The sequence below is a fragment of the Capricornis sumatraensis genome, chromosome 5 (genome assembly GCF_032405125.1).
Source record: "Capricornis sumatraensis isolate serow.1 chromosome 5, serow.2, whole genome shotgun sequence".
Taxonomy (NCBI): domain Eukaryota; kingdom Metazoa; phylum Chordata; class Mammalia; order Artiodactyla; family Bovidae; genus Capricornis; species Capricornis sumatraensis.
In genome coordinates this window covers 14379384-14402315 of record NC_091073.1, presented here as the reverse complement: position 1 = coordinate 14402315, position 22932 = coordinate 14379384, and the positions used below count along the sequence as shown (strand labels likewise).

The 22932-nt window shown below is 37.8% G+C and overlaps 1 protein-coding gene across 1 annotated transcript in view; it reads right to left on the bottom strand.

The window, feature by feature from the left end:
* Positions 1-16992, bottom strand: part of ANKIB1 (ankyrin repeat and IBR domain containing 1) — a 90826-nt gene extending 73834 nt beyond the window's left edge. Inside the window, exons 1-2 of the mRNA XM_068972708.1 lie at positions 16805-16992; positions 710-1010 (exon numbers count right to left, since the gene is read on the bottom strand). Of these exons, the coding sequence (XP_068828809.1) occupies positions 710-1010; positions 16805-16992 (489 nt within the window). The remainder of the gene's footprint in view (positions 1-709; positions 1011-16804) is intronic.
* Between the last annotated feature and the right edge of the window lie 5940 nt (positions 16993-22932).

Sequence of the window (22932 nt, the reverse complement as noted above, 5' to 3'; positions counted from 1 at the left end):
TCAGGTACTTTAGTGCAAATTACACAAAAAAACCCCAGCACATTTTAATATACAAAATTTTTTAAAGCCCCAATAAATAGATTCATAAATATTTATCCCTGCTGCTTCTTAGCCAATAAGTTGTGTCCAACTCTGCAACTCCATGGACTATAGCCTGTCAGACTATAGCCTCTTTTGTCCATGCGATTTCCCAGGCAAGAATACCAGAGTTGGTTGCCCTTTCCTTCTCCAGGGGGATCTTCCTGCCCAGGGATCGAACCCAGTTCTCCTTCACTGCAGGCGGATTCTTTTACTGCTGAGCCACCTGCGAAGCTCATATGCTTAGGGAACTGATCACTTCTAGATAATATAGGTAAAGGTCCCACTTGTCAAGATTTGCCATATGTATACATTCTATAAATTGGCGTTAAGTGAAACTTCTGATACCAAAAGTATTACTCTCAATAAGAGTGTTTGTATGATGACTGCCACATTCAGGGATGTCAGTCAATTTTAAATTGCTTCTGATTTCATTTTATTTCCAAGGATGAATGTTTGTGGGTTTGTTTTCCCTAAAACAAGGGCTTCCACTTCTTTTAGAACCACAAGAGACAGAAATGACTAGTCAAATTAACTAAGTAAAACAAACACTGATTATCACACGTTACCGAGACACGGATTTCACCATGCAGAATGCTAAAGCAAACAAACACGCACACCAAAGGTTTACCTCTACGCAGGTTTTCATCCCTGAGGCAGCAGCATAGTGCAGGGGTGTGTTCTTCTTGTTATCAACAGCGTCAATAGCTGCTCTCTCATATTCGCCTTGGTCAAGTTTTGCTCCTTTCCATCTTAAAATCATCTGTAGACAATCCGCTCTTCTAAAATCATCTTCCGCAGGGCGTGCTAAGCGAGGATGAAGGGCGCCTTCTGAGATCATAATTTGAGGTCCCATACACAACAAGTGCATAGATGTTTCATTGTGCACATTCCGTTTATTTGGATTTCCATCTCTACCAAAAAGAAAGGTCCTAAAATGGTAAAGAGTGAAAATCAGGTTTTTCCTCCCTGGAAATAATACACTGGAGATACATTTAAAGCTCTGCTTCTAAGCTGCTGATCCAGTTTCTACTGAAGCACTGTTTCACAATAGGCTGAATGACTAATTTTTTTTGTTTGGTTGTGCTGGGTCTTCCCTGCTGTGCGGGCTTTCCTCTAGTCTCGGAGAGTGAGGGCTCCTCTCTAACAGCAGTACACAGGCGTCTCACTGCAGGGGCTTCCCCTGCACGAGGGCTTCAGGAGCTGCGGCACAAGGGCTCAGCAGTTGCAGCTCCCAGACTCTAACAGAGTATGCGCTCAGCAGCTGTGGCATACGGGCTTAGCTGTTCCGTGCCATGTGGGATCTTCCCAGACCAGGGATCAAACCCGTGTCTTCTGCATTAGGAGGTGGATTCTTTACCACTGAGCCACCAGGGAAGCCCCACTAATTCTTACAATTATAAAAAAACCTGATTCCAGAACAATAATACTAAAAAACCAAAGTTGACTATCATTACAGTATTTGCTAATAAAAGAGAAAAAGGCATAGGAAGAAAAAAGAAAGGTAAGGAAAAGGACAGAGAAAAGGAAAAGGAGGAAGAAAGAAAGGAAGCAAAGGGCCACATAACGGACTAGTATATCAATTAACATAAATGTCTTAGGTACATTATTAAACATATCCCAGCGATTTATTTGTTATTGCTCTGCTATATTTTATTTCTCTTGAGTACATATTTACTTAGGAAGGATGCTGACAATATAGGAGAAGCAAGCAATGCATAAGTCTGGAAGTAAATGTTAAATCTAAGAAAAATTTATATGAGTTTTCCACAGCCTTTGAAAGAATAAGGCATATATTTATACAATGTAATACCTTCTTAAGGCAATAAGCTAGGTGAGTTCTGGAAGACCACGATCTAATTTCAAGGTGGTAGACCTTACTGATGATAATAGGTGAGCTGCCTTAACTTCTATCAGATCCAGATCTAAGAACTGTGCCTACCATCCACTACATCTTTTGGGCTAGGCTCAGTGGATTAACATTTGAGCCAATTCAGTGGCCATAACAGGAAATGAGTTGGATAAAACCTAGTATAATTCAGTCAGCCTGTACTAAAAAACACAAATATACTATGAAACGGGCATACAGTCCCATATGCAAAGATGAGTCAATTTACTATGGAGGGTTGGTATCACTTGCATTCCTATGTCTAAGGGCAGAATAGCAATGGGAAGGGAGCAAAAGAGTCAAACGCTAAACCCTAGTCACATCTGGGTTGTTTTTAGGTTAGTTTTAGTTCAGAACAAGAAAAAACAAAGACAAAACCCTGACCAGGAAGGAACCAGGATGAGCTCTTCAACTTGAATAAATGAGCCAAGCTAGAGAGCTCTTACGGGGAAAAAGGTGGAGTAAGATGTCTTAAAGGTGGTTTCCAATTTTTAGAACAACTCTGGGTATCTCCTGCTTTTATCCTTCAAGATTCTAGACAGCTCAGCAATACAGCTCTTCAAAACTAGCCTATTAGGCTTCTAGGGTTCACATTCACTTGAGCCATTTTGAAAGTAAAACATGAAGTTTCTGATGCGGGAACAAATGAAATATTATAGGAACTAGTCACTCACATCCCAACTCCTACCACTGGGGTAACGCAACCTGAGCCAGATAAGACATCATATAGCACATGTACTGGGGTCCGCACTGCGGGGCAATATGACAGGCAGACTAGTATCCCCACCCCAAAGAGGTCTATGTCCTAATCCCCAGGACCTGTGAATATGTTACTTTATACAGTAAAAGGGACTTCACAGATATGATTAAGTTAAGGTTCTTGACACTGGGAAAGTATCCTAGTATCCAGGTGGGCCCAATGTAATCACAAATCCTTAGAAGGGAAAGACAGGAGGGTCAGAATCAGAGACATATTGGAAGATGCTATGCTGCTGTCTTTAAAAATGGTGGAAGGGGCCACAAGCCAAGAAGTGCAGGCAGCTTTTAGAAACTGGAAAAGGTAAGCTAAGGGATTCTACCCAAGAGCATGCAGAAGGAATATAACTCTGCCAACACTTTGAGTTTAATTCAGTGGAACCATTTCAGATTTCTATCTCCAGAGTTTTAAGATAATACATTTGTGTTGTTTTTAGTCACCAAGTTTGTGGTAATTTGTTATAGCAACAATAGGAATGAGCCCTAATATGAGACTCTGGGAAGCCTGTGTAGTAGATCTCCTTCCCTCTGGAGACCAGGGAAGATGTGAAGAGAAGGGGGTTGGTGGGGGGGGGCGGGGCGGGGTTGGGATGGGGGTGGGTTGTGTGGAGGGGGAAACTATCCCTGAGTATGAACACTCTTCTACAGAAGATCTTGGGTTCTCATGCTTTGCAATGTAAAATATATGTTTCTGGGCAAAAGATAAGATTCTCATCTCTGAGTCTGACAATTCAGGGAATGTAGGAATGGTCTCATGTCTCATCTACTCCTTACCCCCAAGTCAAATGTTAAACAAGTATATCCTGAGAAGTAAGTATCTCTGGTATCTCCTGGAGTTCTCAGTCTCTACTCAGTCCAAGTTTAACTTTCAAAGCTTGCCTTTGAAGCTCAGGTCTCAAGCTCTAATAAAATTTGCTCAGAAAACCCCATTTTCTCTAAAGTCCTACAGAGCCTTGATGGCCTTGTGACTCCCTCAGTACATGGGTAGGCTCTTTACTGCTTGCTCTATCTGGTTTCCAAGGATCTGACCTAGCCATCTGAACAAACCCAACCCTACTTAGAAGGCTCTTTACACTAAGCTCCCTCCTCCAGTTTCATTGATCATTCCCTTCTTTGTCTTCCTATAACACCCTAATTATGTAATTCATCACATCGTATCACAGTTACTTTCTTACATATCTGTTCCTTTCTCCCACTTGGTTTATAGCCTTACAAGACCACCTGACCTGCCTCTTGAGAAACCTATATGCAGGTCAGGAAGCAACAGTTAGAACTGGACATGGAACAACAGACTGGTTCCAAATAGGAAAAGGAGTACATCAAGGCTCTATATTGTCACCCTGCTTAACTTATATGCAGAGTGCATCATGAGAAACGCTGGGCTGGAAGAAGCACAAGCTGGATTCAAGATTGCCGGGAGAAATATCAATAACCTCAGATATGCAGATGACACCACCCTTATGGCAGAAAGTGAAGCGGAACTAAAAACCCTCTTGATGCAAGTGAAAGAGGAGAGTGAAAAAGTTGGCTTAAAGCTCAACACTCAGAAAACTAAGATCATGGCATCTGGTCCCATCACTTCATGGCAAATAGATGGGGAAACAGTGGAATGTGTCAGACTTTATTTTGGGAGGCTCCAAAATCACTGCAGATGGTGACTGCAGCCATGAAATTAACAGACGCTTACTCCTTGGAAGAAAAGTTATGACCAACCTAGATAGCATACTGAAAGCAGAGACATTATTTTGCCAACAAAGGTCCATCTAGTCAAGGCTATGGTTTTTCCAGTGGTCATGTATGGATGTGAGAGCTGGACTGTGAAGAAAGCTGAGAGCTGAAGAATTGATGCTTTTGAACTGTGGTGTTGGAGAAGACTCTTGAGAGTCCCTTGGACTGCAAGGAGATCCAACCAGTCCATTCTAAAGGAGATCAGCCTTGGGTGTTCTTTGGAAGGAATGAAAGCTGAAACTCCAGTACTTTGGCCACCTCATGCGAAGAGCTGACTCATTGGAAAAGACTGATGCTGGGAAGGATTGGGGGCAGGAGGAAAAGGGGATGACAGAGGATGAGATGGCTGGATGGCATCACCGACTTGATGGATGTGAGTTTGAGTGAACTCCGGGAGTTGGTGATGGACAGGGAGGCCTGGCGTGCTGCGATTCATGGGGTCGCAAAGAGTCAGACACGACTGAATGACTGAACTGAACTGAAGGCAAGGTCTATATCCTGTTCTTTCTTGAATTCCCAATATAGTATCAAACACAGAGGGGAGACTTGCTCTAATTCTGATAGATGAACTACTTTGTGTATTACTTTTATGACGAAGATTAGTGATGTGGCATTGGGAATACATTAAGACAGAATTCTAGATCTTACAAGCCGGTAGCACAGCAGACTGGTCAAGAACATAGTACCTACTGACCAGTACAGACCACCTGGCTGTAGTCCCAGTTCTGTCACTTTCTAGGTGTGTGATCTTGCACAAAATAGCTAATATATAAAATATACTACATATGTAACCAATATAAATATACAGCTAATATATATATTATATACATAAAACCAACTAATACATGGCTTCTATTCTTTGACCAAGTAAACCTACTCCTGAGATTTATCCTAAAGGAAACAAAGAATAAAAATGTACGATAATAATAATATTCAAAAGAACTGCTATTTTTAACAGAAAAATTTGTAATCACTCAAATGTCTGGTTATAGGAAAACTGGGAAATATAAGTCACAGTATTTCTGTACAATAGAAAATTATAAAGTCATTAACAAGTCTATATAAGACTATTTATAGCAAAAATCAGAAGGGACATGGAATGATTCTAAGAGTTGTTTAAGGGAGGCAGGAATGTGAGTAGTTTATTTATATAACCATAATGTTGCTTCACAGTTTATGAAAAAAGGAAAAATATATTTTTCCTAAGTCAACAACTGATGATAAAATTTTCAGTGATATTTCCCTGTATTTATAATGGCTGAATTACAGTGAATAACCAAAATTTTAAACACTACTCTAAAAATGTGTTCAAGATTAAAATCTCTTCCAAGAGCCATTATTAACAATAAAAAGATTTCATTTTCTTAAAAATTTAATTTAGAAGTAAATTATTAAAATTAATTCAGATTCCATACGACTCTGTACAACAACATAGATTTAGCTCTTCCTATCCCTATTTCCAATATATCACGTATTTTCTCTTTTAGTTTGTTCAGGAGACCTCAGGTTCTCATCACCATGGAATCTAATACAAGTTGGAAGGATGGCAGCTGATATGGAGACCAACTCTTTCATTAAACAATCCTACATCCTCACCAAAAGAGGGACGAGATAATGGGATAATTTTGAAAACATTCTTATACTCAATATGCCAGACTCCGATTAATCAAACCAAAGCAAGCTTATTATTCTGAATTTAAAATATTAAAAGAGCTTAATTACATATATTCAGGAAAGATTCTCAAATTTATTAGATATAGTACTGTACCTGCATAAACATTTTGTACTAAAACTGTCAAGTTAGATATTTTAATTTTATTGATTTACATTACTACTTTTATATTATATGCTTAAATTCAAAAGTAGAGTCTTCTTTAACTTACATGAATGAATAAACAGAATTACAAATTTGTAACTGACATGTAAATTTTAGATAGGCCCCTCTTATAACTATGCCAGTAATTATGAAGTGTTTACATACACGGTTAATTCTTGGACCAGGATAGGAGATAACTGGTAGGAAGGTAGGGTAAGGGAAACATTAACTTGGGAAAAAAATTCCTTTCATTTGACCTTAATAACCCATCGAAAGTCATCTGTTTGTCTAGATTCTTTCAGTGTTCACTATCAAACAGTCAATTTATAACTGCAATCTATAAATCTACATTTACTCTCCACTTCAATATGACCCTATTCTGATCACTGTACTAAAACTGCACTCGTTCACATCATCAGGAATTTCCTAAGAGTTAAGTTCTTATCCTCAATTCTTGTTTTAGCCTGAAAGTGCTAATAATTCATTTATATCCTGATCTCTTTATTACCTCAGTTTCCATAACTACCCATCTTTTTAACAGATCTCTTACTTTTTTTCAGAACAACCTCTCTTTTACCTATGATGGATGGCTCTACCTTCCTATCTCCTGAATGGAAGCAAACTCACTTTCTGAGTCTATTTTCTTCTCTGGACATCTTCCTTCCTTCCAGAGAGCAAATCCATTCTTAAAGTCACTTATCTTTTGGTGGTTTCTATGCATACACTTTGTAAACTGTTAACTTTTATTGGAACCTAAATGACAGACAGTGGCAGCAGAATCATGGTTTTTCTCAAAGGGCTTCTACTATTATTTCAGTGATAATTCTTAATGCACTATCACCCTGACTACTACCCTGACCTTGAGGCCATATTCTAAATTTTTATGGGTTTCCCTGGTGGCTCAGCTGGTAAAAGAATCTGCCTGCAATGTAGGAGACCTGGCTTTCATCCCTGTGTTGGGAAGATTTCCTGGAGAAGGGAAAGGCTACTCAATCCAATACTCTGGCCTGGAGAATTACATGGACTGTACAGTCCATGGGGGTCACAAAGAGTCTAAGGTCCATTTCTCTTGCACATTCCATCATTATCTCATATTCAGTTGAGCTCCCCTCAAAATAACCGTCTTCTCTATTACAGCCTCAATTTCTTGTCATAACACTATTATTCCAGTAGTTACTAAGATATACTTTCAGTTCCCTTTACATCTTACCTTTCATGCAACATTATTTTTGAGTACCTGTAATTGTATTATAGAGGTTAGGCATATTGTTAAGAAAACAGATTAAGTACCTGCCCTTACAGTGTTTGCACAGCAAGGAAGCTTAGGAGAGAACTGAATTTCAATCCATTTTTAAGAATTTAATAACTCCTGAAATACAAGAATCAAACCCCCCCCCCAAAACTGGAAACTCTATTTTAATTCTCAAAGCTTGATATTAACATATGCTCTGACAAACACATGCTCTAATAAAGATTTTATATTTTATTCATACCAAAAGACAGGCCCCTTTCATATTCTAGGAAGCCCAAGAAATTATCCTATAAAATCTAAGGAACAAGCACTCTAATTTCCCATTTTATACATGCCTATCCAAACTAGAACATGTGGACTCCAAAGTCTAAACAGTGCTTTTGCTACATCAAACAGTAACTATTTATGAATATGGATTCAGTTTCCCAGGAAAGAAGCACTGTGGTATGGTATGATGTAAACACATAGCATTTAGGTTCAGAGAGATACAGATGCAAACTAGCTCTTAAACTGTAAACTGCCCTTCTTTTACCATATTATTAAGTCTAAGAAGAGGAGAAAGTTGTGCCTGCTGTTGCAGGTACCATAAAGCTAAAGGAAATGGGGATTAAATCAAGGCTGTATTACAGTTTACTTTATGGCTACTAAACTATATTGTCCTTGGCTAGGTATACTTCTTTGTCCACCCATATATGTCATGTGTTAGGAATCTAGCCAAGCTTAGTCAGAGTCTATACCGAAGCTAGCAAGCAGGTATGCCAGGTTACATGAGGCAGTATGAGAAAATAATGGCCATCAACTTGTTACGAGTTTAGAAAAGTTAAACACAGTGAAACATTTGAAGCTATCTAAAACATAAACAGTTAAAACAGAGCTGGTATTTCACTTAATGCTGATGTGTGCTATTTATCCTTATTCTATTGAATTCATGACACAGTGTTAGTTTAGTTCAGTCGCTCAGTCATGTCCAACTCTTTGCGACCCCATGACTGCAGCACGCCAGGCCTCCCTATCCATCACCAACTCCCAGTTTACTCAAACTCATGTCCATTGAGTTGGTGACGCCATCCAACCATCTCATCCTCTGTCGTCCCCTTCTCCTCCTGCCTTCAATCTTCCCAGTACCAGGGTTTTTCCCTATGAGTCAGTTCTTTTTATCAGGTGGCCAAAGTATTGGAGTTTCAGCTTTAGCATCAGTCCTTCCAATGAATATTCAGAACTGATCTCCTTTAGGATAGATGGGCTGGATCTCCTTGCAGTCCAAGGGACTCTCAAGTCTTCTCCAACACCACAGTTCAAAAGCATCCATTCTTCAGTGCTCAGCTTTCTTTATAGTCCAACTCTCACATCCATACACAACTACTGGAAAAACCATATCCTTGACTAGACGTACCTTTGTTGGCAAAGTAATGTCTCTGCTTTTTAATATGCTGTCTAGGTTGGTGACAGAGAAGGCAATGGCAACTCACTCCAGGACTCTTGCCTGGAAAATTCCATGGACAGAGGAGCCTGGTAGGCTGCAGTCCATGGGGTCGCTGAGGGTCGGACACGACTGAGCAACTTCCCCTTCACTTTTCACTTTCATGCATTGGAAAGGGAGATGGCAACCCACTCCAGGGTTCTTGCCTGGAGAATCCCAGGGACAGCGGAGCCTGGTGGGCTGTCGTCTATGGGGTCGCACAGAGTTGGACACGACTGAAGCGACTTAGCAGCAGCAGCAGCAGCAGGTTGCTCATAACTTTTCTTCTAAGAAGCGTCTTTTAATTTCATGGCTGCAATCACCATCTGCAGTGATTTTGGAGCCTAGAAAAATAAAGTCAGCCAATGTTTCCTCTATTTCCCCATCTATTTGCCATGAAGTGATGGGACCAGATGCCATGATCTTAATTTTCTGAATGTTGAGCTTTAAACCACCTTTTTCACTCTTCTCTTTCACTTTCATCAACAGGCTCTTTAGTTCTTCTTCACTTTCTGCCATAAAGGTGGTATCATCTGCATACCTGAGGTTATTGATATTTCTCCCAGCGATCTTGATTCCAGCTTGTGCTTCCTCCAGTCCAGTGTTTCTCATGATGTACTCTGCATTTAAGTTAAATAAGCAGGGTGACAATATACATCTTTGATGTACTACTTTCCCTATTTGGAACCAGTCTGTTGTTCCATGTCCAGTTCTAACTGTTGCTTCCTGACCTGCATACAGATTTCTCAAGAGGCAGGTCAGGTGGTCTTGTATTCCCATTTCCTTCAGAATTTTCCACAGTTTATTGTGATCCACACAGTCAAAGGCTTTGGCATAGTCAATAAAGCAGAAATAGATGTTTTCCTGGAACTCTCTTGCGTTTAAGTGTTAAGTGACATAGTGTTAAAAGTTATTTAATTACAAAATTGACTAAACAATTAAAATAATAATATGATTTGTGATTTTCTCTGCACTAAATAAATTTTGAAAAAAGATACACAGATTAAAGAAATTAGAGTTGTCTAATCTTAGGAAAGGAGAGCAATAAAGTAATTTCTGATTCTAGGACAGGATGTTAAAGGCTTTAATAAAGAAATTATCAATCATTGGTCTCCAAACAATTAAGAAAAAAGAAAAAACAAACACTTTAGGCTGAAATTGAAAGTATAAAGTAAAACTATAAGTATAAAGTATATGGCCAAATCATAAAAACAGTAATTTTTAAAGAGAATTTACAGTCACCTTTTTTTTCAGGTCTTTAAACACTCATCAATAGAATGATAAGCAGAAGGTGGAGACAAATACATCCCTTCTAAGAGAAACCAATTATATTGATCAAATCAGCAATTTTTAAACTTTCTGGTAGTAAACTTTTATAACTTTTACAAATTTAAAAATTACTGAAGATTCGTATTGGGAAACTGGGATTGACATATACACGCTGCTGCTGCTGCTGCTGCTAAGTTGCTTCAGTCGTGTCTGACTCTGTGCGACCCCATAGACGGCAACCCACCAGGCTCCGCCGTCCCTGGGATTCTCCAGGCAAGAACACTGGAGTGGGTTGCCATTGCCTTCTCTGCATTATTTTACACACTACTATGTAGTATTTTAGTGTGCAGTATTTTACACACTACTATATGTAAAATGGATAAGTATAATAAGGACTGATTTTATAAAACAGAGAACTCTACTGAAGACTCTGTAATGACCTTTATAGGAAAAGAATCTAAAAAAGACAGGATACATGTATATGAATAACTGATTCACTCTACTGTAAAGCAGAAACTAACACAACATTGTAAATCAACTATACTCCAACAAAAAATTTTAAAAAAGATCTCTAAGAGCCTTTGTTTATATGAGAGATACTCATATTAAAAATTAAAATAAATTTATCCATTAAAAATAAACTCATTATATATTTGACATTTGTAATATCTTAAAATGAAAAATAACTATATTTTTTTTTAAAATTAAGTGAACACAATGGCATTGTTTTACAAGTTTACAAATCTTTTTAAACATTTGCCTAATAGAAGATTCTCATAGTATTAAATCAGTTATGATATATTTCATTTGGGTTGAAGCATATGAAGAAAATCCAGCCTTAGATAATTAGAAAAGAGAGAATTGTTTTAAAATAGCCTTTTCAGACAAGTGTGAATATTCATATTTGATACCAAAAACTCAACAAGTGGTCATTTCTTAGATTACCTACAGTATAAAATTTGAAATCTTATCGATGAACTTTTGCCATGTTTAAAATTCTACTGGTTTACCTTATATATATATATATATTTTTTGTCAAGTGAAATGTTTAATAACTTGGGAAATTAAGCAAAGTCTTAGAAAAATACAAGGAGCATTTATTCAAGAGAAAGCACCAAGTATCAGGAAGACTAGGATGTTCTCTCTAGTCTCAAGGCAGGCTTAAGGAACAGTCTCCTGAACATGTTAATTAGTTAGCCAAACTAGAAACTGGTAAACGAGCTACCTAGCAACCACCAAAGTGGGACAGGCCAAAATTAGATTTCATCAAAACATCCCATACCTCAACATAATAAAAGCACACATGTAAGAAAATAACAGCTAATATCATACTCATTGGTAAAAGGTGAAAGCATTCCCTCTATGTTCAAGAACCAGACAAGGATGCCCACTCCACTAACGTTTCCTCAACACAGTTTTAGAAGCCCTAGCCACAGCAATCAGAGAAGAAAAATAAACAAAAGGAATCCAAGTTAAAAAAAAGCAAAATTGTCATGGTTTGCAGAGATATAATGTTATATATATATATATATATATATATGCATATATAAAACTTTAAAGATTTTACAAGAAAACTGCTAAAGCTCATCAATGCATTTTATAAACTAGCAGGATAAATATATTAATGTACAGAAGTCAGTTGCACTTCCAAAATCTAACAATAAACTATTGCAAAGAGAAAGTACTGCGACAATCCAGAGGGATAGCATGGTGAGGGATGTGGGAGGGGCATTCAGGATGTGAGAACACATGTACATATGTGGCTTGCTGCTACTGCTGCTGCTAAGTCACTTCAGTTGTGTCTGACTCTGTGCGACCCCATAGACGGCAGCCCACCAGGCTTCCCCGTCCCTTGGATTCTCCAGGCAAGAACACTGGAGTGGGTTGCCATTTCCTTCTCCTACCTTGTATTTTGAATAAATCTTTTACCCATGCATAACTGCAAAAAATCATATACTTATCTTCTGGAAAATACTAATTCACTAAGTTATACAGATCTTCTAGATTTTGTCACATTTCATTATAGAGTATTTTAAAAACTCATGTTAATTTATATCACTGCCAATCTTACTTAGAAAGTCCCTACGTACTAGGAAACTGTCAAGCTTAAGGCAGTAAATATAAGTTTTCAAAATTCCAGTACTCACTGGCAAGCTCAATCATCTTTTATTGTTGTTATTAGTTTAAAATGTTTTCATGAAAAAATAAGCATCAACATTTCAACTCACATCTCAAACAACAGTACAAGTGTTCTTCCTCAAAGCTATCAGCATACAAGAGCAGAAGTACTTTGTGTATTCTTCTCATTTATAGACTAATGAAAAGATGTGTACTAAAGGATGGAGATTAATTAGTCATTCTATTGCTTCATTGAAGAAATATTAAGTAAAACTGGCTTTTTTTTTTTTTTTAAACAGCAAGTGGCCAGCAGTGAGGAAAACCGTGATTACTAGTAAGGTTTGGTGCCACTGCCTTGATTCACCCAAAAGCATTGGCAGTTTTATCCTCCATTTTCTGCACTATCACCACAAATGTCAACTCAGTGAAAAAGGCAAATAACATCTTAACATTAGTATTGATTTAAATACTAAGAATAGTTTTGATCTACTTTGCCTCCTTGAAAGTATCTCAGGATCTACAAGTCCTCAGAATGCACTTTAAGACTCACTAGATTAGACATGAAAACAACCTAAATGTCTGCCGACAGATGAACAGATAAAAAAGATGTGGTGCATAATCCAGTGAAATATTTACCACCCAGCCACAGAAGGGAATGAAACAAAGCTCCTGAAGCAACATGGATGGACACAGAGACCACCGTAACAAGTGAAGCAAGTCAGAAAGACAAAGACAAACACCATATGATATCCCTTATATGTGGGATCTAACGTGACACAATTAAACCTAAATACGAAGTAGAAACAAAATCAAGGGCACAGAGAACAGACTGGTGGTTACCAAGGGAAAGGGGTGGGAGAGGGCAGGAGTGAGAGTCTGAGACTAGCAGATGCAAACCGATATATATAGAATGGATAGACAACAAGGTCCTACGGTACAGAACAGGGAACTATATTCAACATCCTGTGATAAACTACAATGGAAAACATATGAAAAAGAATATATGTATAACTGAATCACTTTATTGTACAGAAATTTATACAGCATTGCAAATCAACTACACTTGAATACAACTAAAAAAAAAACTCAATGGATTAGATACATCTCTTAAATAAAGTTTTCCAATTTTATAAAGTATATTTTAAATTATACTATAAATGATTAAAAAGTATTTTCCTACTTGAGTTCTTTTATGTTAAAATAGATGTATTACCTTCGTAATAACATTCAAAACCATTTTACTGTGGTATTCTAAGAAAGTTTTAATTAATCACATAACAAGACCTGATATTAAATGTTATTGTCAGTGTTCAATATTCGGAACCTAAGGCAACAGTTTCATAATCTCACTGAAAATGTGCAAATCAAAAACAAAGATTGAGTAGACTAAGTAAACAAGAGTTAATCTTCTTAGAGCATTACTGTTTAGCAGTGTATCTGTAATATTTACAGTCTAGTCAGAGATGTTTAATAGCAACTGGATGATTTAAAATCTAAGTTATAGGAATTTCTGAGAACAAAGAATACTGCAGGTCAGAACAGCTGGTAATGAGTTCATAAAAAGGCAGAAATCAAGTGAGGACTTAAAGGACAGGGAATTAGAGAAGAAACAAGACATTTCAGAATCAGGGATTAACAATAAAGCTAACGGGGTGGCATTTTTTAAAAGTGGGAAAAGCAAGAGGGAAGGCAACCAGTCTGACTGATATGATCATGTTGGAGAATAATGAGAGATTAGGCTGATTCGGCAGAATGAGGGCAGAGAAAAAATAAGGCTTTAGAAGCCGAGTGAAATGAGGCAAACAACAGTGTACCACTACAGTTTTCTTATGACAGAACACTGAAAAGGATAAACTTTTAGCAAGATTAACCCGAACATGAGACCTGAAGAGGAAAAGACTTGCAAAAGGAACATTCAGGAGTCAAGTACTTTCAGTATTGGAAGAAGGGGTTGATAAGAGTAAACAAAGTTTTAGGCAACAGGAATGGAAAGACATGAATCCAACAGATAAGACGGAGTGAACTTTGCATTAGTAACAGGTTAGGTAGAGGAGATGAGTAAGTCAAGGATAATCTGAAGATATTTAGGGTTACAAATTTGAGAAATAATAAAACTATACACTAGGCATCATGAAACATAACACATTCATTTAATTATACAAGCTTAATATTTTACAGACAAGGAAACTGAAATCCAGAGTAACTAATTTGTCTTGCTAATAAGTATTTTAGAATTCCAGGGGGTGCTAGTGGTAAAGAACCCACCCGCAAATGCAGGAGATGAAAGAGATGTGGTTCAATCCCTAAGTCAGGAAGATCCCCTGGAGAAGGGCACGGCAACCCACTCCAGTATTTTTGCCTGGAGAATCTCATGGACAGAGGAGGCTGGTGGGCTACAGTCCATGGGGTCACACAGAGTCGGACACAACTGAAACGACTTAGCACAAGAAGTGTTTTAGGCACTCCTGACATACAGGCTTATCTGACTATAGAGATAAAAGGCTATCACAGTGTTGAAAGCCTAAAGACTATAGTCATCTGCCTACATGGGCAGTTAGCTTTGCCATTTATAAGCTGGAGAGTTCTGATAAGTTGTTTAATCTTTCTGAGCTTCAGTTTTCTCACTTCTGAAATGCAGATGATAGACAATCTTATAGAGCTATAATGAGAATTAACTGAGACAAGGCACGCAGAGCAGTTAGTAGTGCCTAGAAAACAGTAAGCCCTCAACACGTTTGCCATTATTTTATTAGTATAATATGTCAGTGTAATTAACACAGGGAACATCCATTTTTGAAAGAAAAAATGTAAAATTTCAAACAAGATTAGGTGGCAGAGGCTTCTAAGTGGGTGTTTTTAGAGAAATGAAAATAAGAGATAAATGAAAAATGGAGAGGTAATAGAAATATCTCTTTTTAAATCAAGAAATACCTATTTTATTTTTAAGAGGTTACAAAAATACCTACTTGATAATCATAGGCCTGAATAAACTAAGTTATTCATGGAATTTTTCTCATTCACAAATCCTGATCGTAAAGATAATTATCTATGCAATGACTTTTAGAAAGGTTCTATTTACTTTGTGTAAGATACTATGCTAGATGCTAGAAGTACAAAGAAAGTCCTTTTAAAAAGCTGTAATTTAGGCAGGCAAAGAGTAGGTTTACAAAATTACAAAACCAATGGGAGAGTGTATACCACACAAGTAATACAAACAAAAAAGAACCACAGAAGTTCAAAAGAAGACTGACGTTCCTTGTGGACTGAAGTTCCTTGTGGACTGAAGTTCCTTACAAGTTGTGACAGGATAAGACAGAAAAAGAATGCCTAGGGCCTTGCTGTTAAGTCACTTTAGCCTGCCAAACTTCTTTGTCCATGGAATTCTCCAGGCAAGAATACTAGAGTGGGTTGCCATTTCCTTCTCCAAGAGATCTTCCTGACCCAGGGACCTAACCCCATCTCCTACATTAGCAGGCAGATTCTTTACCACTGAGCCACCAGGGAAGCCCAGGACATTGAAGGAAGGCTAAAATTTAGGTAAGAAAGAGAAGGCCGAGAGGAGCGATGCTCCCGGGAAACAGTGTTATGAATGTGGCAGACAGAACACCCCTGGCATGGTTCAGGGACACCAGAAAGAGCAGCTTAATTTGAACAACAAATCTGTAGAGAAAGGATGGAAAAGCTTTTTGTCAAGTTCTAAAGTACTCGGAATGCCGGTTTAAGAATTATATTGCACTGCATAGGCAAAGTGCTTCTTTCTCTTCTACCACCAGACTTCCACAGCTGCACAACCTACTACTAAAAACACTACATTTATTTTGGAACTACTTTTCTATCTTTTGCTTCTTTCATCTTATAAGTTAGCAAATATCAAATTTAATTCCCATGTAATTAAGAAGAATTCACATACTGCTATCACTAAGGCTTTCTTCCTAAAGAGATTTTTTTTCAAGTTTCTTAGTATTGATATTTTCAGTTTCAAGAAAATGTTTTACTTTTTAGAAAAGTCTTTTCAAGTAACTAAACCTTTTAAAAGAAGGAAACTCAAATCTGATCAAGAATAGGTAAGGCAAACACATCAGTTTTTCAACTTAAATTGCCTTGGACACCATTTCCTGCAATTTTTTGATAGATGACAAGTACTTTTCTAGAACTGAAACACTGTAAATTAAAACACTACACTGTTATAAAGAATTCATACTATGAAACATACTGAGGATCAAAACGTATTTATAGTAAAAAGAATATGTGAACTAACCTCACAAATGAAACACATAATAAAAAAACCATACTTAATAATTTAGGCATATTCAGTTTTACAAAGTTTAGTTCACTATAATACCACAACATGCACATATGTATGCATGTATTCTCAAAGACCAGAGTGTTTTTTTTTCCCTTTCTCTAAATTGTTACCAATTGGTTTCCAGTAATACTTACCCTAATATTCTATTCATTCCATGTCTAGCAGCATAGTGTAATGGAGTATTGTGCTGGTAGGGCTCCCCATAAGATGTATTTGGATCAAGGGATTCTTTTAGCTGAGGGTTGCTTTCATATATTTGGCAGGCCAGGTTTTCATCACCATTGATGAGTGCTTTACGAAATTTGGTGGTTGAACTTCCCATGTTTTGTTTTGCTTTTTTCTGATGGGCAATGGCACTTTTTTCCTTCACCCTTCAGCCACTTCTTAAATGCTTCTGCAACATGTTTCACATTCTAATGGAGGAAAAAATATTAGATTGTAAAACCAATAATTATGAATCAGTATCCTAAGGAAAAAAATACCACAATTAGGAATACTAATAAAATCTAGGAAGCACATATAAGGGAAAGAATTATGTTTTACCAAATTTATCTTAATAGCCAAAAAAAATTTTAATGTTTAATATTCCCCAAACTAACTTCTTAAACTGTAATATTTTCCCATACAGAAAGTGACGGTTTCACAGGCTGTACTTTATACTATAAAGTTACATATATACATGGTCTTTTCAATTTTCTCCTTCACAGAGGCAGGAAATGAGTTTGACTAAAATTTATGGTTGAATACACTTAAATTCTTGTATAAATTACATATAAATCTGATTCAGCCAATTTCTAGGATAATGAAAAATATAAGAAATTTTGCTCATATAAGAACTCTAGAATACGTTAAATTACAATAAAGTAAAATGAAATTGTTCAGTACTTAGAAGGACCTCAAAGAAAAGATTTTTCAAATGTAAATATAGAGGGCTATACAACTCACAGCAAATGAGTAAAACTAACTACAACTAATTACACTCAGAATAATGAAATCGTGATTATAATACCATTACATTTATTTTCTTCTACTGTAAATAACTCAAAACAAGGCTGAAAACATGAACTGTTTATGCCTACTGTATTTGGAAAGAGGTTATAATAAAGATCACAGGTATTTACTACTGAAGCAATGTGAGGTGGGTAGGGGAAAGACAAGAAAACAATCACTTAATCTGGAGTATGAAATCTCACATTTACCTACACTAGCTATGTAATTGTACCTACCCTCCTAAAGCCTCAGGTTACGTCTATACAGTAAAAGGAAACAACCATTTCTTAAGGACAATAGTCAGGATTATGAGAGCTACTTTTTTAAGTATCTACCACAGACCTTGGCTAGTATGCTTAATAAATGCTAGTTTTGTTCCATTCCAATAAACGTTTCTGAATCTAGTCTTCAGCCATTATTAAAATCAGTCATAAAGGAAACAGCCCATGCAAAGCAAGGTATGAAACAAAAGGTTTATTCAATTGGTGAGTACCTCTAGTGTTGTGCTAATAGAAGACGAAACTGAAAATAGGTTGTGGCCAGACTAAGAAATGTATCCTTTAACCGGTAAAGAATGGATGAAAGTGAAAGTAAAAATCACTCAAAGAGTAAGAAATAGGTCTTTCCCTAATTTCCTGATTATCTTTCAATTGTGAAGGGCTCTATAATTTCTTTTTTCTTCATTTGGTGGCTCAGAGGTTAAAGAGTTTGCCTCCAATGTGGGAGACCCAGGTTCGATCCCTGGGTTGGGAAGAGCCCCAGGAGAAGGAAATGACAACCCGCTCCAGTATTGTTGCCTGGAGAATCCCATGGACGGAGGAGCCTGGTGGGCTACAGTCCACGGAGTCGCAAAGAGTCAGACATGACTGAGTGACTTCACTTTCTATAATTTTTGTTTTTAATAAGAAAGAAATATGTTTTTCTGATTCTTTTTTTGTGGATATAAGGTAACACTTCAATAGTATATGTGACATTTAAACTATACCTCCAATTGTATTAATTAATGTTTGCACTCAGAGATTTTTGTTTACAATGAGCTATACTATGGCTCAAATTTTAAAAATTATAGTAAGAGGGTTAAGCTCAAGGGTCATATGTTAGGAGAGTGGAGGTGCATAGAACCAGCTGCTACAATAAGTAAACTTACAAGGGAGTGTAAGATTCCTCAATAGACTCTTCCAGTTTGACATCGTATTTCTAAAGGTTATCTTTAGTATCAGTTAAATTAAGAGTAGGAGCCAATTATTTTGTTGAGGCCAACCTTCAACCCATAATAATGACTTTAAAAATAGTTTACTTTTGTAGTAAAAGGTAACATAATAGGAGATAGATATTTATTTTTGAAGAACTTCATGTTCTATAAAGGATTTCTGGGAGTAGTTCATTAATTAAAGTGCACTTGAGTTTTTGAGGCAGTTTATTAACCTATGAATGAGGAAACTGGGAGACATGCATTGAATCACAAAAGCAGAAAGGACTATATTTAAATCATACCAGCCTATCTTTCCAAATAGGAAAGCTTTTGAACATTCATGGGTTGTTCCTTGCCTTCATCATTATCTTATAGCTCTTGTCCCAGTCTAATGCTTCAGTATGACTGAAATGTACACTACAGAATGCACCGTCAGTTTACAGTACCTCTAAACAAAGTAAGGTTTAGTGCAGGTATCAGCAAACTTTTCCCATAAAAGACCAGATAGTAAAAGATCTACTTGTGAGTCGTATGGCTTCTGAGTCATATGATCTCTGTCATAAGTACTCAACTCGGCTGTTACAGCTTGAAAGCCACAGGCAGTATCTAATCGTAGAATAGCTGTGGTTGTGTTCTATAAATTTCATTTACAAAAGTAAGATCCGAGATGTGGTCCATGAGCTGTATGTAGATTGCCAGCCAACCCCTGATGGGGTGGAAGGAAAATAGCTGGTTGGAATCCCACATCTACTTCTCAGTACTAATAACACAAATCATTTAACCTCTCTGTACCTTAATTTTTTCTTATGTAAAAATGGGATAAGGCCACCTACCCTGCAGAATTGTCAAGATTACCTAGGTTAAGTATGTAATACAGTGCATAGCAGGTACTCACTAAATTTTATCTCCTTCTCCTATGTGCAAGCCACTGGTTAAGAGTTGCTGCCTTTAAAGAACTCAATACTCAAATTCTTTTCAAAAGACAGTGAAACCTTAAGAAAAATGTCACCTACTCTAAGTTTTATATCAGAACTGATATGTACCTGGTAGTCTAAACGTCATCATTTATTAGGGGTCTGACCTTTGACAAGATAAAAACTATGTATTTTTTTCAACAGTCTTCTGAATCAAAGTTAACTCCTCTTTCATTAATTTTCTAGGTCACTGCCAGTATTAACAAAGGTCTCTCTCCAATATAACTGCACTTATAAATACTAAGTGAAAGGCATACAAAATTTAGTACAAAGCCAGAGCAGGAGACAGAATCTCACACTGGAGGTACATGGAAAACACACACATAAACATATATAAGGCAGGGAGCAGGAGGTCTTTTGGAAAAGACCCTGATCCTGGGAAAGACTGAGGGCAGGAGGAGAAGGAGACGACAGGATGAGACGGTTGGATGGCATCATCAACTAGATGGACATGGGTTTGGGTGGACTCCGGGAGTTGGTGATGGACAGGGAGGCCTGGCGTGCTGCAGTTCATGGGGTCGCAAAGAGTCGGACACGAATGAGTGACTGAACTGAACTGAACTGAGGAGGTCTTACTCTAAAATGTTGCTACAAAGGCAATATAGGTAAGTGATTTGGGAATTAGCTTGCCTAATTGCATATTAAGTTGAAGTCAAGTGTGGCTTTAATCTTGGTAGCTTCCTGTAAGAAGTTCATGAACATCTGCAGTCTACGGCAAAACTTGTGGGTATTAGAGAATACTATCAAAATGATCTGAGCTGAGAAAAACCCCTTAACCAAGACAGCAACTTTCCTGCAAGATGTATTCCAGAAATAAAAATGTCCAGACAAACATGAAAGTATTATGCTGACAGTCCTAGAAAACTCGCTGCGGCAGTTCGGCTGCCTGAGGTTTCTGAGCAACCAAGGAAAGAGATAATCCAGCAAATTCTGGCTGCTGCTGGACACCATTTATATCTATACAGCTTTCACTGTATGGAAAAGGATGCTGCAGTTAGTAAAGAAGTGAAAACAGCTGCAAAGGGCAGCAACTGGGTGCCTCTTTCTGCCAAACTGGCAGATGAACAGTGAAAACAGCTAGCACGAGGCCCACGGGTGGAAAGCTGTTCAAACGTGGGATCCGACCACTGCATGCAGCACCACTCCTAGAATTATTCTATTTCCTATTGAAACATAATGACCTGCAATGATCAGAGAATTTAAGTTCTAAACTGCCCACGAGTAAAATTTTCAAGTAGCTACAATTTTTCTTAGACGGTATTCAGCTTTCATACATTTGACTTTACAACCACTGAAAATAGGTAGTGCTCAAAATGAATATTTTGGGCTCTAATGTTAAGATAATGTCAGTGAAGAGCTCAATTTTAGCAACTTTGGCCTATCTGGTTATTTAGCAGTGTTTGCTTTCATACTTTTTGAATACCATATTGTCTTTATTTCCTGAACATAGGTAAAAATGTTAAGTTGGAAGCATTTTAGTGTGGTGTGAAGAAGTAAGTCTTAAAGTTGATGCAACTGAGAAAAAGAATTACTTATGACTCAAACTGAGGCTGCCTAAACTTAAATCAATTGTATATTCAATTAAAAAAAGAGATAAATATAACATACCATTTACAAAAGGTTAGAAATTTGTAAACAAGTATTATTTTAAGAAGTAATAATTATGAGATGAAAACAAGCTGGTGGAATAGAAAAGACTTGAGCTCACCTCATCTGGAACCTACTAAAAAAGATACTGTAGTTCCAAAGACAAAGAAAAAGCCACAGTGAGATGGTAGGAGGGACAAATTCGTAATATAATCAAATCAGAACTTGCAAACTGCAAAATAATTATATCATGAAGCTCTCCTACAGAAGAGAAAGTTCTGAACCCCATGTCAGGCACCCCGCGGCGGGAAGGACGCATGCAAGGACTCATGCGTACTAGGATCTAGGGTGAAGTAGTGACTCCACAGGACCCTGGGCCGGACCTACCTACAGGTCTTGAAAGGTCTCCTGAGGAAGTGGGGGTCAGCTGACGCTCATTTAGGGACAAGGACGCAGTGCCAGAGGCCCCAGGGTATGCTCATCGGGGAGAGCTCTCCTGGAGGTCACCGTTTTGGCACTGGAACCTTGTCTCACCTGTAGGCACCAGTGGTGGGATGCCTCAGGTCAAAAAATCAACATGGTAGGAGCACAGCCTACCCAACAGCTGACAGGTGGCCTAAAGTCATCCTGAGCCCACAACTGCCTCTACACACATCCCTTGGCAGGGCCTTGATAACCAGAGGGACAAGACTCAGCTCCATTCACGAGGGCTCAGGCACCAGTCCCTCTTACCAGGAAGTGGGCACAAGTCCCTGGCCCAATCTCATCCACCAGGGGGCACATAATGCAGTAATCATGATACCTACTCAAAGGTGTTGAAAACCTACAGCCAAACAAAAACCTGCAAATGGCTATTTTCTGTAGTTGTTTAATCACTCAATCATGTCCAACTCTTTGCAACCCCATGGACTGTAGCCTGCCAGGCTACTCTGTCCATGTGATTTTCCAGGCAACAATACTACAGTGGGTTGCTATTTCCTTCTCCAGGGGATTTTCCTGACCCAGGAATGGAACCCGTTTCTCCTGCACTTGCAGGCGATCCGTTACTGTGGAGCAACCAGGGGAGCCCACTTGGGTGTCTCCGGCAGCTCTATTCGTAACTACCAAAACTCGGGAGCAAATAAGACGCCCTTAAGAAAGGAAATGAATACATCAACTGTGGTACATGCAGACATGGTACAGAATTCAGCACTATAAAGAAATGAGCTATCAAATCAAGAAAACACATGAGGAACCTTAATTGCACATTAGTAATAAAGAGAAGCCAAATCTGAAAAGGCTACAGACCACAAGATTCCAACTACATGACATTCTGGAAAAAGATAAAACTATCCACAGTTTTAAAAAGATGAGTGATCACCAGGGCTGGGGGCAAGGGAAGGCTGAATAGAGGGAGGAGAGTGAATTTTTAAGGTATTGAAAGTATGCTGTATGATATTCTAATGATGGAATATCATTATATTATTATTAATAACATAAATAATATATGTATATTATTAATAATAATATATGATTTGTA